This window comes from Salvia splendens, chromosome 13, assembly GCF_004379255.2.
Source record: "Salvia splendens isolate huo1 chromosome 13, SspV2, whole genome shotgun sequence".
Lineage (NCBI taxonomy): Eukaryota > Viridiplantae > Streptophyta > Magnoliopsida > Lamiales > Lamiaceae > Salvia > Salvia splendens.
The window spans coordinates 168,810-184,144 of record NC_056044.1 but is presented as its reverse complement, the minus strand read 5'-3'; the positions used below and the strand labels follow the sequence as shown (position 1 = coordinate 184,144).

The 15,335-nt window shown below is 37.9% G+C and overlaps 1 protein-coding gene, 1 long non-coding RNA gene and 1 pseudogene across 2 annotated transcripts; 2 read left to right on the top strand and 1 right to left on the bottom strand.

The window, feature by feature from the left end:
* Positions 1-1,047: 1,047 nt before the first annotated feature.
* Positions 1,048-1,849, top strand: LOC121760182 (RING-H2 finger protein ATL80-like). Its single transcript, XM_042155809.1, has one exon. It carries the CDS (start codon positions 1,192-1,194, stop codon positions 1,702-1,704), a length of 513 nt encoding a protein of 170 aa, XP_042011743.1. The 5' UTR covers positions 1,048-1,191; the 3' UTR covers positions 1,705-1,849.
* A 5,693-nt stretch (positions 1,850-7,542) lies between these two features.
* LOC121760225 lies at positions 7,543-8,706 on the top strand. Its single transcript, XR_006041842.1, has 2 exons — positions 7,543-8,134; positions 8,252-8,706. It is a non-coding gene; the product is annotated as an uncharacterized LOC121760225 (long non-coding RNA).
* Positions 8,707-9,298: 592 nt separating this feature from the next.
* Positions 9,299-14,733, bottom strand: LOC121762164 (annotated as a pseudogene).
* Positions 14,734-15,335: the final 602 nt, after the last annotated feature.

Genomic DNA, 15,335 nt, shown 5'->3' with positions numbered 1-15,335 from the left:
ATTGTAATCCATGGAGACCTCTTGCAGAGAGGTCATACCGTCGAAGAAGTCGGGAGGGACGGAGGTGAACTTGTTGTTGTTGACGGAGAGCGTTTTCAGCGAGTTCAACCCGGCGAGACTCGGGAGGGTGCCGGAGAGCTGGTTGTTTTGGACCTCCAAAGTTTGGAGAGATGTGAGCTTTCCGAGGGAGGGAGGCAGTGAGCCCTAGAGGCCAACATCATCTTTCCCCTTTACCCCCTCCGCCATACCTGCCGCCGCTGACCTCGCCATCACAGCCGCCACCTCTGACGCCGACTTCTTCCCTAGTCTCCAACAAACCCAATCCGTCGCTGAATTCCATCACTTCGTTCCACAAATGCCGCCACCACGTCAGATTCGTCTGCTCCGCGACGACGAGAATGTAGGCGACGAGGTTGTAGGGGTGGGCTGCATACTCGGCAGTGGAAAAGGTGTTGAGCCAACGCCGCGTTTGCTTTTGTGGCTCACGGATCTCCTCAACCCACTTCCCCAGTCTTGCTGTCGGACATTACTGTGGATTGGGGCCTTTTTTGGGGATGGAGGGGATGAGATGATGGATGAACAAAGACAATATGTTTAGGACCAAATATGTAGAATACATTATTGTGTTAAAATTGTTAATCCAGTCAAAATTAAGTTAATTGGCATTGACTGTCAAATTTTTGACGGAATCTTCCAAAATGGACCAACTATGACCAGTTTTTATTTATGAAGGATCGAATAATTCAAAAGATAATGTTTTGGACCAAAATAAAAAAATCACAATATGTTAAGGACCAAAATGAGCCTTTTGTTATTTATAATTTTTCTGTACGCTAGCCTATTTTCAGCCACGTATATGTATATAAAGCTTATAAATCAACGAAAAAAATTGGGATAAATGAACAATATCTCCAATATATTTAATGATATAAATATTTAGAATGAATTAAAAATTCCAGAAATAGTAATAAAGGTTTAATTAATGATTATAAAGGCATTTGAACAGAAATTGCAGAAACACCCTTGTATTAACAGCATTTCCCACTTGAAAATGTATAATTAAACTAGTAGTAAGTACAAAAAGCAGCATACGTTTCAGCTCAAAACTTACTAGTAAAATTATACTGAAAGCAGAGCAAACACTCTCTCTCTCTCTCTCTCTCTCTCTAGCTCAGTTTGTCTACTTTCTACATGAGCGCCCCTTCACGGAAGCTCGGCGGCGAAACCTCACCGCCGTCGCCGTCAAAAACCCCCCCTCCGCCGGTGGAGACTCTGGACTCCGACTTCGTCGTAATCCTGGCGGCTCTCCTCTGCGCGCTAATCTGCGTGCTCGGCCTCGTCGCCGTGGCACGGTGCGCGTGGATCCGCCGCCTCTCTGCGCCGCCGTCCCATCCGCGGAGGTCGGCGGCGAACAAAGGCCTGAAGAAGAAGGTGCTGAAGGCTCTGCCGAAGCAGACCTACGGTGAGGACGCGGAGCAGGCGGCGAAGCTCTCCGACTGCGCCATTTGCCTGGCGGAGTTCGTCGCCGGAGAGGAAATCCGCGTGCTGCCGCAGTGCGCACACGGATTCCACGTCGGATGCATCGACACGTGGCTCGGATCGCACTCCTCCTGCCCCTCCTGCCGTCAGATTCTGGTGGTGGCGCGTTGCCAGAAATGCGGCAATCTGCCGCCTGAAAATCACGTCAATAGGTTTTTGCCTTAGATTCAATTTTTTATATCTCAAAAATTAGGGATTGCGAATTTGAACCCTTACTGTTAGAAATCGAATTTTTTTCTCCTTTTTTTTTCTTTTGTATATATTGAAATTTGAGTTTGGAGGAATAATTTGAAAGCTCGCAATCATAAAATTTGTGTTTGGGTAGATTTAATACTGTACTACTATTTAATTAAACAAAATTACAGGGAAGATAAATAAATTTTTAATTATTTATTCAATGTACTTCTTGAGTTATTGTATTTTTAGGTATTGGTTGTAGTAATACGAATATATACTGGTGGGAGTTATTAATTCTGTTTATTAGATTAGTAGTACAATTACGGAACTAAATATATTTACGTTCATTTATTTTCGATTTGTCATTAATCCAGAATTAGTGAGTCTGAAAGAGACGACTCCATGTGGACCAATTAATTTCAAATAATGATGACGTTTTAATTGTTGCATATAATATTTTACTTTATCTTATTTCTCTGATTTTGATAATTTGGAATTCCTGTCAAATTCAGTCGAATCATAATAATACAGCATTTAATTTAATTTTGGTTAACTTTTGTTTTAAGCAAGAGCTTAGTATCTAACCATTAATTATACTCCGTATTAACATTTAACTTTTTCCAAATTACTTTATTTTATCTATGAGAATAGATTCAGCCACCTACCTTTGTTGAATTTAGAATTGCACTTTTCAAATTTTAAGATATTGTAAAACTATATTAGTTTGAATTAAGAGTAATTATTCCACGTTGAGTAGGCAAATTTGATCATGGACGGACCCATAATTTTTCTTTAAAAAGTAGTAGATCATTTAAGCTATGCTATATTCATTGAAATCGATGTTTTATGGAGTAATTCATTTTGAGTAACAATTTAATGAATTTCTACCTTTAATCTATCAATCACTACTTGAAAGTTAAAAGAATTCTTCACTAATCCTAATATAGAAGCGGTACTTTTTATGAGTTAATTAATTCTTTGCTTGGTAAGTGGATTTGACTATGACTATATGCTATACTCTCTTTTTTTCATTTATTAATTTAAAATAGCATAAAGAGTGAAATAAGTAGAATCAATACTAGTATTAAATGTGAAAGGTGTTATGGTGAACATGTAAGCTTGTCTTGGACATTGGTGGTTTGTAACATGGGAGAGAGAGAGAGAAACAATAGGACCTATGTATGTAAACTATTCGAATGATATATACACAAATATTTACAAGAAATTCTATTGTTTTATATGCTTAGATGGACATGGGAAACCTTTTCCTTTTGAAAAAACACTACTACATACTTATTCCTAATATTGTTACTAAATATTTAGAAAAGATATTAATAGTGTTTTGAAGTTCTCTTTGAAGGACGTGTCGATTGGGAAAAATAAACAACTAGTAGTATCAATTAAAAAACTTGATAATTTTGTCTATCATTGACATGAATTAGTTGGAATGAGATTCCTTAAGTAAAGGCTACAAACTTCTTTTATCTTAAATTAATCATACGGGGTTTATGTCCAATCAATTTGTACTTAAATTCTAGGGAAAATATCACTTGTCAATCTAATATGGAGTATGTACCTTTTCATATGTATATGCATGTACATAATTACAAATTTAAATGCCCTACCTTTTAAATTAATAAAACGCATAAGATATGGATTGCCGACGGATATAATTATACTAATTCTTTTAGTAATATATCAAGAGAGAGATGAGAGTATAAATTAATTGCTTAAGTTTTAAACTAGTAATATATGTAGGGTCATATTAGTCTATCAGTAGCTATAGATCGCGACGATGTGAGAAGTGGGTAAAATAAATAGGTGGGTTTAATTTGATTATATTTGTATGTATTAGTATTAATTAGTAGTAATAGGTATTTTTAAAATTTAAATGTGCTATACTAGTATATATCTATGGAGTTCTCGTATAATATATGTGAATTTATGTATTTATTGTGAATAAAGAGTTTAAGATTTTAATCGCGCGTGGTAGTACTGGTTTTACCTTCATATGGTTATTTAATTATGGTTGACTTGATTCATCTATTAGTCAAAACAATTAGTGACACTTGAAGTCTAAGTCGGTAGCCAAATACTAACCTAAAGACCCAATATTACAAAATCAATGAAGCCACGTGGTTTTATATTTAGTTTGCATTTACTTATTTTTTTCGAAAGTATTTACATACCAAAAGAAAGTTAGGTAAACAAACTAATGAATAAACAAAATGTAGAATTAGAGAAGGTATCATTGAATATGTGTTGAAAATTTGACTATATCAATAAACTTCAACTCCAACTACTACCCGCTTTTCCTTGCATTAATTAAACATCCAAACCCTACTTACCATTAGTTTACTATACTATAGTACTCCAATGCTACAATAAATGGTTATAGTTTGCAAGAACACAACCCACACACTCATATCCAATAGGAGTATATACTACTAACTTATTCAAATACAACTCATACATCCACACTCGCATAGTATATTACGCAATTCAAATACAATCTACATATTTGTTGATAGTGTTTAACTTTTAAGTTTTACTTGTATTATTAAGTAGATAAGTAATATTGTTATAAATTGTTATGTAGCTCTAGCATGCCAAAATAGAGGAGTATTATAGTGGAACTACCTAATAAATGACTTACCAAGTGGATGTAATTATTTAAAGCGTAAAAGTTCGGCGATGATGAAGGAAAAGATAAGATTGTATACATAATTATTACACCCAAAATTTCATGCCACTAAATGCTAGTGTTACTATCTAAATAATTGATTTGTAATTAAATATCATTTTCGAGATGGGCGCCATAATTTTAGAGTTGATGTAAACCAAAATATCAATTTCTGTTGTGAAAACGATTTGAGTTTAAAAACAAGAAACAATCACATCAAACAATTAGAATTTTGTTTTAGATCACATAGGCAACACATTCATATAGTTAATTGTTGGATACTACTATTATGACTAATATCTAGAGTCATGAGTTTACCATGCTAGACCTAATCGCACATGCAACTTGCAATGTAACAAACACAAAATCTTGAGTAATTCAGTTCATCGATATGAGTTTTTAAATATTCCCTCCATCCCTAATAATTCATCACCATTTGACCCGGTACGAGTTTTAAGAAATGTAATAGAAAGTGAGTTGAAAAAATTGGTGGCATGTGAGTCCTACTTTTATATATTAGTTTTATAATAAAATGTGAGTGTGAATGAGTTAGTGGAATGTAGGGGTCCACTACCAAAAATGATAAAAGTGAAAGATGACAAATTTTTAGGGTCGGACGAAAAAGGAAATATGTGACAAATTTTCAGGGACGGAGGGAGTAATAATTTGTGCGAAATTTGCATAAATCCGAATAACTAATTACCAGAGAATTTAATCTAAAAACTAGTTTGGCCTTTCCCCATGTGTCTGTGCCAAAAAACGCGCATGTTGTAAATAATCAGACAAATGATCTAATAATGTCAGCTAGAGTCAAATACGTGATAACATCATAAAATACGGGGAAAAAAGAAGTCCAACATGATCACTAAGGTTAGTAGAGTAAGTATATCTATAAACTACTCACACAAAGAGCATGCTCCAACCTCAAATTTTCTGTTAATTCAGGCATAATATGAGATTTTTTGCTTCCCACAAATACTTGTTTTAGGAAAGTTGTGTGCTAAAAATTTCATCATCTATTTTAGGTAGTTTTGAGGAAACATGCCTTTTCCTTGTATGCCACAAGATGTTCAAAATGTTAAATGAAAATTGCAAAAAATACTTAATAAAAAAATATGAAAATCGCCCGATCTTTGTGAATCGTCAAATATGCCCTGCGAATGAATTAGTTAGAGTAGTACGTACATTTTATATCAATTATTATTATTATTATTATTATTATTATTATTATTATTATTATAAAATAGATCAAATTGTACATTGGAATCTTTAATTTTAAAATTACTCCGTATATAACTTAAATTAAAGCACACATGGTGGTACATTACACACAGTCATTACTTTTGTAGCTTTCAAATAGTAATTCATTTAAGTCCATACTTGAATCTTATAGGAGTATGTAGTACTAGATTTTATAATTTCAAAAAATTAATAAATCCCACAATAGATAAATTTTAAAATTATTTTTAAAAAATAATCTTAAGATTTGTAGTTTGAAATGCATTAAACATAGACATCACACACGTTTAAAACTATATAATTGCAACATGAAAAGGCGATTCCGTCGCCTTGGGGGCCCCCACTGTCACGACCGCCCTTCTAGGGTATAATAAATGCGGCGATCGCGACTAAAACTGACTTAAATACAATTAAAGAAAAAAAAGAACTAGGGTTTTATAAAAGGGGTTTGACCAAGGTATTTAACGACAAATAATCAAAAGCAAAGGGCAGAGCGACGCCTTGACAGATAGACTAAATAGAGGAAAAAATTATCATCATTTATTTCGAAATAACGAGGGTTCAACGTATTCCAAAACATATCATGTCTTTAGATTCTAAACGAAATCAAAATAGTTTAGAGAATTCAACAATAAGTAAAACGGTTTTCAGCGGAAGCATCCAAGAGAAAAGTGACGTCATGTATGAAGACACAACGACACTCGTAGTCAAAAAATATATATAAATGTTTAATTCTTCATTTAATTTGCTCAACACCGCCAACCGCTCGTCGCCGCTCAACCTGCACATAAGGAAAACACATGCAGGGCTGAGTACTAAAAATAATACTCAATGGGCTCATGCCGAAAACATTTTCAATAAAGAGTTTTATTTATCATGCCATACGAGAGTAACCATCGGATTTTAGCTTTTAGAAAGGCCCGAGGCACTAAAATCATTTCTCATTGTAAAAGTCGACTGCAGTCATTTTCCCATAGACGTTAGCCATATCTGCCAATACATGACAAGGAATGCGGCCGCAAACCAGGTCACTAGACCGGCCAGCCCGTACGCTAGCACACGATCTACCATAGGTGTACACTAATCCAAGTAGGGTTTGCGGCCCTACGAGGACCCGAATTCGATTTATATAATAATGGCTTCAAGCCATATCAGATAGGCACGTTAAAAATTAAACAAGGCATGATAAACACGATTTCATTTTCATCGATAAAAACATTTAGGGCATCGTCCTTATTTAAAAGAAAGCCCACCTCGACTGCTCAAATCACAAGTATTTTTCTTCCCCTTGATATCACGTTTCGCTTGCGATGATTCACCTTTAGCATTTAGATAATACATAAATCAACACACATTTTTTTTTGGTAAAAAAAAAAGATAAGATGCATGCCTCCTATGTCTTCAATTATTATTTTCCTCGTTCATGACTACCAATTTTCCACGATTAAAGGCTAAGGTATTTTTATAAATACCAGCTTCCCAAAGAAAAAAAATATTAAAACAGGCCCAATCCATTAAAGCAGTCCAACGAATTAAATAATTCGGCTTCCTTGGTGGCCTATACATTAAATAAAAAATCTCCATTCTTTACCAACATAAGAGGGGAGGGTTAAATAGGAAAATCATATACTCCTAGTTCAAGATACGTAAACACTACTGCAGTTCCATTTTTAAATCAAACACTTCAGCCTAACAAAGAATATGGCATATAGAGATATATATATTTTTTTTATAAAAATTTGTACCCCCTTCTTCAAAAGGAGTACACGTATACTCCCCCACCAAACATTAGAGTAGTCAACAAATTATATCAAAACACTCCCCTACCCTACCCAAAATAAAAAGTAAAGTATCTGCATAAGAATTTTTAAATAAAGTAGAACAGCAAGCTCCCATCCCAGGATTTAAACACGTACTCCCCTCTACTTTTAATTTACACCTCAACTACTAAAACTTAGAGTAATAAAACTATTAAAAGAAATCAATTGCTCTCATTTTTCAGAAGAAAAGTCGTCTCCCTCTTCTATCTCTCTAAACCCAAAAATTCTCAGAAGAACACACCCAAATTTCGTTTGATGAACAAAACTAAAAATCTCTAATTCACCTCCCCCATTTCTTTTCCCAAGTTGAAACGTGCAAAGACAAAACACACACGCACTAACATCATGAAATTTACAACACGCTCCGTCGTCGGTCAGCGCCTCCGTGTCGCTCAGGCGGCCTCGACTTCGTTCGAAACAGCTCTGTTTCTACCCCGATTATCCCAGCAGATAAGTTCTTAAATTGAGTTCGTGAATTACAGCTTGAATCTTTGGTTTAGATTGTTCAGATTATCAATTTGATTGAGCGAGAAACATGCTATGCAGTTCATGGATTGAAGAATTGAATTGGGGAAGAAGATTATACCTTCAAAAGAACAATTGGCTTGAAACAGAAGAAGATTGAAGCTTCTGGCCCTTTTTTCCTTTTTACTGCTCCCTCCGCCGGTTTTTTTTTGTGAGTGGCTGTGAGTTTGTGTGAGGGAAAGAGATTAGGGTAGGAGCATTTATATAGCTGTGTGTTGAGAGTCATCTTTGGTGATTGATTTCACTTTGATTGTGGTCAAAAATTTAGGAAAGATTTGCAAGAAGGAGGAGCGGTTATGAGCGTGGGAAAGGGAACGTAAAACAGGTAATTGATTCCCAAACCAATAGGAATTAAAGGTTGATGGATGATCTGATTTTGGAGCAGATTGAAGAATTGGAGAAAAAGAACGTGTAGTTGATTTCACATTTAATTTGGACTCTAATTGTTGCCTTTGACAAATTCTCAAATTGTATATTAATTTGCTGATTGGGAGAAGAAATAAGGCAGATTTGGAGAGGAGGAACTCGGCTGATCTTCTAATTTCTTGGAGTTATTTAGCACGATTAATTTGTTTGGGCCCACATCATTTGTATTTTATTTACATTATATAGCCCATAATTTATTTTCTACCAGACTGGGCTTTAGTAATATTTATTCAATTTATCGGATCCAACACGAAATTGAGTCCAATAAATATTCCTCACGGAAAGGAATTATTTAAATCCGCATTGCGATTCACTCCACAAATTTCTAGCTCTCATAACAAATTATCAATTATTCGAAAACATTTAATTTCGCCCCACATCAATTATTTAAAACATCCACGTCACATATTCAACGGAGTTGACTCGGTCAACCCACAATTATAACTCCGAACCAAAATTTGGTTACCAAAGAAGTCACATAACAAATCCACTCGTCATTTAATTTGTGGCATTAAATGAAATAAAAGAGATCGTTTTAGGGTTCGAAAATTAGGGTTCAAAAAGTGGGGCGTTACACCCACACTCCGGCCCGACATCATGTGAGGGGTCAAATCAGAGTACCCTTAACCCACTGATTGTCAGAAGCCCATCTCCAAAGGCCTCACACTTGTGCCTGAGAGATGGAAGCAACTACATCACTGACGGCCAGAAGCTCATCTCCCAAGGCCTCACACTTGCGCCTGAGAGATGGAAGCAACTAAACGACAGCAGTGAAATTTGAACTCAGGCTCATTGCAGCAAGATCTGCCCCTCGGTTGCCAACTGCGCTATATCCCTGCGGGCAGTTTAAAACTATATAATGAAGGCCCAATCTAGCCCAAAGCAAAAATGATTTAAAAGCTGGATACTACTACCATTTTATTTGGACTATCAAATCGATCCATCTAAATCTACACTATTAAAATATATAGCAGCTAAAGGAAACTGATTTTCACAACAATGGTGCTTAAAACATTTGTATGATACAAAGTGCAATGCTACACTGCACAAAACTGCTTGGGATGGCCTCATCCACGTCAGCATGGGCAACGGATCGGGTTCCGTCTGGTCGTCTACTCGTTCTTCGCCACCCCTTGTTTAGCCCCGACGGCAAAGAACTCCGTGATGACCTCCAACGGCATGCCCTTGGTCTCCGGAACCCTCAAGAATATGAATATCCACGAGACGACGACGTAAATCCCAAATACGCCAGCTAAGCCGATTGAAGTCAACATAACCGGGAGCGTGTACGTGACGATGACGTCGCATATCCAGAAGACCAATGCACAGATGGAAATGCAGATGCCGCGGACCCTGGTGGGGAAGATCTCCGAGCATAGAATGTTTGGGATCGGTCCGTACCCCATCACAAACGTGCAGAAGTAGATCACGACACAGACGGTGGAGACGACAGCATGGATGACCTCTCCGAAATAGAAAACGTTCCCAATGACGAGGGCTATGAGGGATATTAGTAGAACTGGTATTGTTGTCAGCAGCAGTGACCTAAAGATAGCAACGGTAGACAGTTATTCGGTTTAACATGAAATGAGATTCGGAAACAAGCTAAGCTAGTAGACTAGATGCGGAGAGGGGTGTCCATGCTACTCGCGTCTCCGGCATTCCCTTGCATTAGACTACTGTGGCGTCGCATAGTCAAGACGGTGTCGTGGGATTGGGGCACCATGCCGTCCTTCTCCACGCTTGTCGTTTAACGTGAAATCAACGGACTATGCAAGTTATTGTCAGACTCTTACGTCACCCGCATCCGATGTGTAGCCCACATCTTCTCTCTGCAAGCTCTCTTCGTCCCACTCTTCATTCTTCATGTTAGGCTCGACAGTGCTGAACATGCTACCGAAGTTGGGGAACAGCATGCTCCCCATCTCCGGAAGCTTCTCGTGGAAGAGGCACGTTCGTAGTTACCATGCTTCCTTGGCGAGAAGCCATGCTGAGACGACTCTGCTCGGTGACGGGCATCGCAATCCATGAGAGTCCCTCCTCGGGTCCGTATAGTTTGATGGCGCCTCTATCTGCAGTTGGTTCCTGGTCCTCGCCTAATTCGTCTGCTGAACCGATGATGTACTCTTCTATCGACGAGTCTCACCACTGACAGCGAGGCCCTCGACCAATAAAGCCATTTCACCTGAGGATGAAAGGAGCATGATGAGTCTAATTTGCAACGATGCTAAAACTCGTATCCAAACAAATATGCACAGAGTACCAACGTTATAGCATTAGGTATTACGATCTCTTAAAACCATACATCGATGCCATTTTCACAAAGATCTTTGAGTCCCACAAATCTTTAGCTCATTATAACACAGGCTAGTATGTATCCAGATGTGCCAATTGATAACTAGAATGATCGAGAACATGATTTTGATCGAGAATGTCACGAGGATGAGAGGTATGGTTGAGAACTCAGTACCAACTAAATTAAGTGAATAATGAGGTTGCAGTGTTTAAGTAGCAATCAGGCATCTAATCGATAGGACATGATAAGCAATCTAAGTGTCATTTCATACACGAAGAGACAATTAAAGTTGCTGATTACAGAAAACGAACCAGAAACGTCCTCCCTGCCACGTAGTCTCTGCAACACTCGTTTCGCCTCGAGCATCTTCCCTTTACTCACGAGCCACCGAGGAGATTCAGGCAAAAAGAAGACTGTCAAAGCAAAATATAGAAGAGCCGGGATAGAAAGAACTCCCAGCATCAGTCGCCAGCAACGACATCCCAAAAATCATACAATACGCCAAAAACATCCCACCGGAGCCAGTGAACTGGGGGAGGAGCGTATTCAACAGGCCTCGTATCTCCGAGGGTGCAGTCTCGGATGTATAAAGGGGGACGAGAGTAACAGCAAGCCCAATAACAAATCCATTCAACAGCCTTGCTAGGAGCAGGACGTAGACGTTAGGTGACCACAGCATTATAATCCCTCTTAGGAAATAGTGTTGACAATTGAAACTAGAAAAATAACATATAACTGTCCCACATCGGTGTTAAAAGAAAACTGAAACTAGTATATAAATCACATGGGCCACTCCTCCTATCACCAATTGGTTTTAGGATGGAACCCATGGATTTCTATCATGGTATCAGAGCGGGTCGCCGACTGTGGGTCAAATTTAACTGACCCAGCAGTATATCTGGGTTAAAACCGAAAAAAATTACTGACCCAACAGTATATTTGGGCTTAAAATTTGGGCCAGTGGTCCAACCGATCGAAAAAAAAATTGGGCCAGCTGTCCAATCGATCAGAAAAAAAGTCCAACCCCTTCAAGGGGTTAAAACCGAAAAAAATTACTGACCCAACAGTATATTTGGGCTTAAAATTTGGGCCAGTGGTCCAACCGATCGAAAAAAAAATTGGGCCAGCTGTCCAATCGATCAGAAAAAAAGTCCAACCCCTCCAAGTTCACCTTGAAGGGTTTGAGGGAGGGTGTTGGCAATTGAAACTAGAAAAATAACATATAACTGTCCCACATCGGTGTTAAAAGAAAACTGAAACTAGTATATAAATCACATGGGCCACTCCTCCTATCACCAATTGGTTTTAGGATGGAACCCATGGATTTTTATCAAATAGAACATGGACGAACATGGACGAACCCATGGTTTTAGGATGCTCTTCCACATTACATAGTACTCCACTATTCATTTTTTCATTATTAAAATGCCACATTGCAGTATTAGCCAAAAGAGTTATAGTAAGTATTCAATATAGTATGAGTGTTGTTTGCTAATATTTACTATTTGCTTATATAATTATCAACCATTGACTTGTTTCCAATGATAGCACTCTTTAATTATTTGAATATATGATATACTGTATGTTTTTAAATTCGAATTATATAAGTTAGCTCTAAACCGAATTAATACTATATCGCATAACATTTGTCTAATTAAAATTGATATAAACATAGTTATGGTCTCCAAATGTAATGTATTTTTATACTAATTTTTATTACAAGACAAAATACATTCTTTGGCCTAATTTCCAAATTAGGATAGCAAGATTCCAATCGTTTCATTGAATTACAGTATCCAAGAGTCCGATCTACAAGCAAAAAAATTATAATTATATTGATTTATTTTGTCATTCTTGTCATATTTTTCTAACAAGAAATTTAAATAGAACATAGCGAGAGTTTTTTTAAAGTACGAGTCTAGTGCATACTATTATAAATGAGTTAAATGCTAGTAGACGTAGTGTCAAAATTTCGATTCGTTTATTCAATATAACAATGAATATATGTTCATCCTCAAAAGGATATTTCATTGATTCAAAAATAAAACATATTCTAATGGAATATTCAGTCAATAACTGATAGAGAGATGTGACTAATGGATCCCTTTCAATATGCCAGCCCATGGGCCTGATTATGAATTTGCACCTCATAATTAAGCAATATTATTCGAATCAAATTTTCAGCTCATAACGAATTTTTTGAAATTGGTAATATTCCTTCTTATGTATATCACTCAAATGTCCAAAAAAGAGTATAGGAGCAAATACATGAATTGAAAATTCATAGTATCAGAAAAGCCTAACCCTTCTCCAACCTAACAATACAAAACAAAATCCAACAAACGCAAATACTCACATATCCCTTATTTTGTGTTTGTGTTGAACTTGACATCAGGATTATTACGGAAAATATAATGCGGAAAATAAAAGATTATTGCAAAAAGTAAAAGACAGCGAAAACTTTAAAGACTACATTGTGAATGACTTGGATTTTTTTATCTCAATGGCTACACAACCTTTTATAGGCTCTAATTCTAGCTATACATGGAAAATATATTCTAATTATACTAATATCCTTTGTAATTGCTTTTTCATATTTTCAATTTTTGTTGACGGTTTTAACTCGTGTCAAGTAGCCAATCTAGATAGTTTTAACTCGTGTCCGAGAGCTTGTCTAAACAGTTTTTACTCATATTTAGGAGCTATCTTAGATAGTTTTAGCTCGTATCCAGGAGCCATCTTAGATAGTTTTAACTCATATCTAGGAGCCATCTTAGACAGTTTTGACTCTTGTCGATGAGCTAATTCAGACAAGTTTTGACTCTTGTCGAGGAGCTAATTCAGATAGTTTTGACTCTTGTCAATGAGCTAATCTAGACAGTTTTTGCTCGTATCTAGGAGCCACTTCATTTTTTTCTGACTGACACTTTTTACTCGTGTCTAGGAGCTCATTCACCTTTCTGATCGAGGAGCTCATTCGCCTTTCTGACTGATAGTTTTTACTCGTGTCGAGGAGCTCATTCACCTTTCTGAATTTTGTCTTCTTGGCGACAACCTGTTCAGCGACGCCAATTCTGACGAGTAATCGTCGAACTCTGTGGAGACTCTCTGCTCCATAGGTCCTTCTTCTCCGGCTAATATTCTTTCTTGATTACACCTCAAGAAACTTTGCTGCTTACTTAATTGGCTATGGATGTAGGTTCAATAGCTCCCCATTCAATTCTACATCAGCCACAATGCGACTCTCGACCTTTCTTCTTCCTTATTCCTCCGTCATTGACGGACGGACGTTCTTTTGTGTTGCGTTTTCTCAGCCTTCTTCCAATAGTCCTTATGCCGATCCCTTGCCTTCTCGCGGTGGGTAAAATCATCGGACAATGGTAGTGTTCTCCTTCTCTTTCGGATGATTTACTGATTAAAGACTTCATTTTTGGATCTACTCCAGATATAAGGTATGCTTTTGTGTTGTACACTTGCACTTCCAACATCAGAGACTGCTTTCTCGGCTCCCTTTCTGGAAGCCTTAGCTTCTCCTTCTCTGATCCTGCTCAGAATGCATCACTGCTTTATCAGCTCCCTTTGCATCTCCGAGATTCATTCCAGCCTCAGGAGTGTGGGTTCGTCATCTGTAGGTTTCTCGCCCTCTCATCAGATCTTTGGCCTTCTTGGCCAACATAGATTTGGAGTCCATAAATTTGGAGAGAGATTGTTCGGTCGGATACTTCCTCTCCCCCTCGACCGTACAAACCAGGGACTCCTCTATTTTCGGCTGCTCCATTAGTGACCACCTGTCCGGACAGTTTGTGGACAACTATTCTTGGCGGCGACATCTCTAGCCAACTCAGCCTACTCGACATTCTCAGCGTCTCCGAGTGTGAGGTTTCACCCACAGACTCTTTCATCAAGGCGGGCATCTCTTGGTCATTAGACTCCTTTTGGTTTCTCACTGGCATCTGCTCGATCATTGCCTCGCCCTTCTCGGGAACTAATACTCTACAGTGACGGGCAGCTTTCTCTTTTCTTTTCATCAATCTTCTAGGCGCCCTTACGCCAATTCCTCCGTCATTTGCTCCAAGGGTGTTTCTATTACGAGCTGTCCGGTTGGTCAGGTTCTCGCCCTCTCAGCCGGATAACTCTTCTTTTTCAATAGCCATCTTCACCCGACCATTGCAGTTCTGAAATGAGTGACAACCTTCTCAGTGGTGGATGCTTCATCTTTTCCGGTGGTTGCCTCTATGGCCAGCGACCATTCTATAGTCGGCTTCTTTTCTGGCGGTCTTCTCCAGCCAGCTCTCAGAGCTTCCTTTTCTTCCCAATGACATCACGGCTCCACTAATGTCGGCAAAGAGCTGTCTTAAATATGGTTGGTATTTAGATCTTGGGGGTGGTTTTTGATTTGGTTTGCTGTTGGTTAGGTGGATTTGAGAAGGATTTAGGTGAAATTCTTGCTGCAGACACGAACATCTTTGAAGGATATTTGGGATAGTTTTGATTTTATTTGGCTCGTAGGATATTTGATAAGAGTAGGCTGAGTAACAAATTGTCGACTGTTATGGGAAGGATATGGCTACGCTGTTATTTTTTATATAGAGACGGTGAACGATCTCTTTAATCGAACCTACTCTGATAC

Excerpts from the sequence above, each read along its gene's own strand:
- LOC121760182 (XM_042155809.1), top strand. The coding sequence starts at position 1,192 with ATGAGCGCCCCTTCACGGAAGCTCGGCGGCGAAACCTCACCGCCGTCG.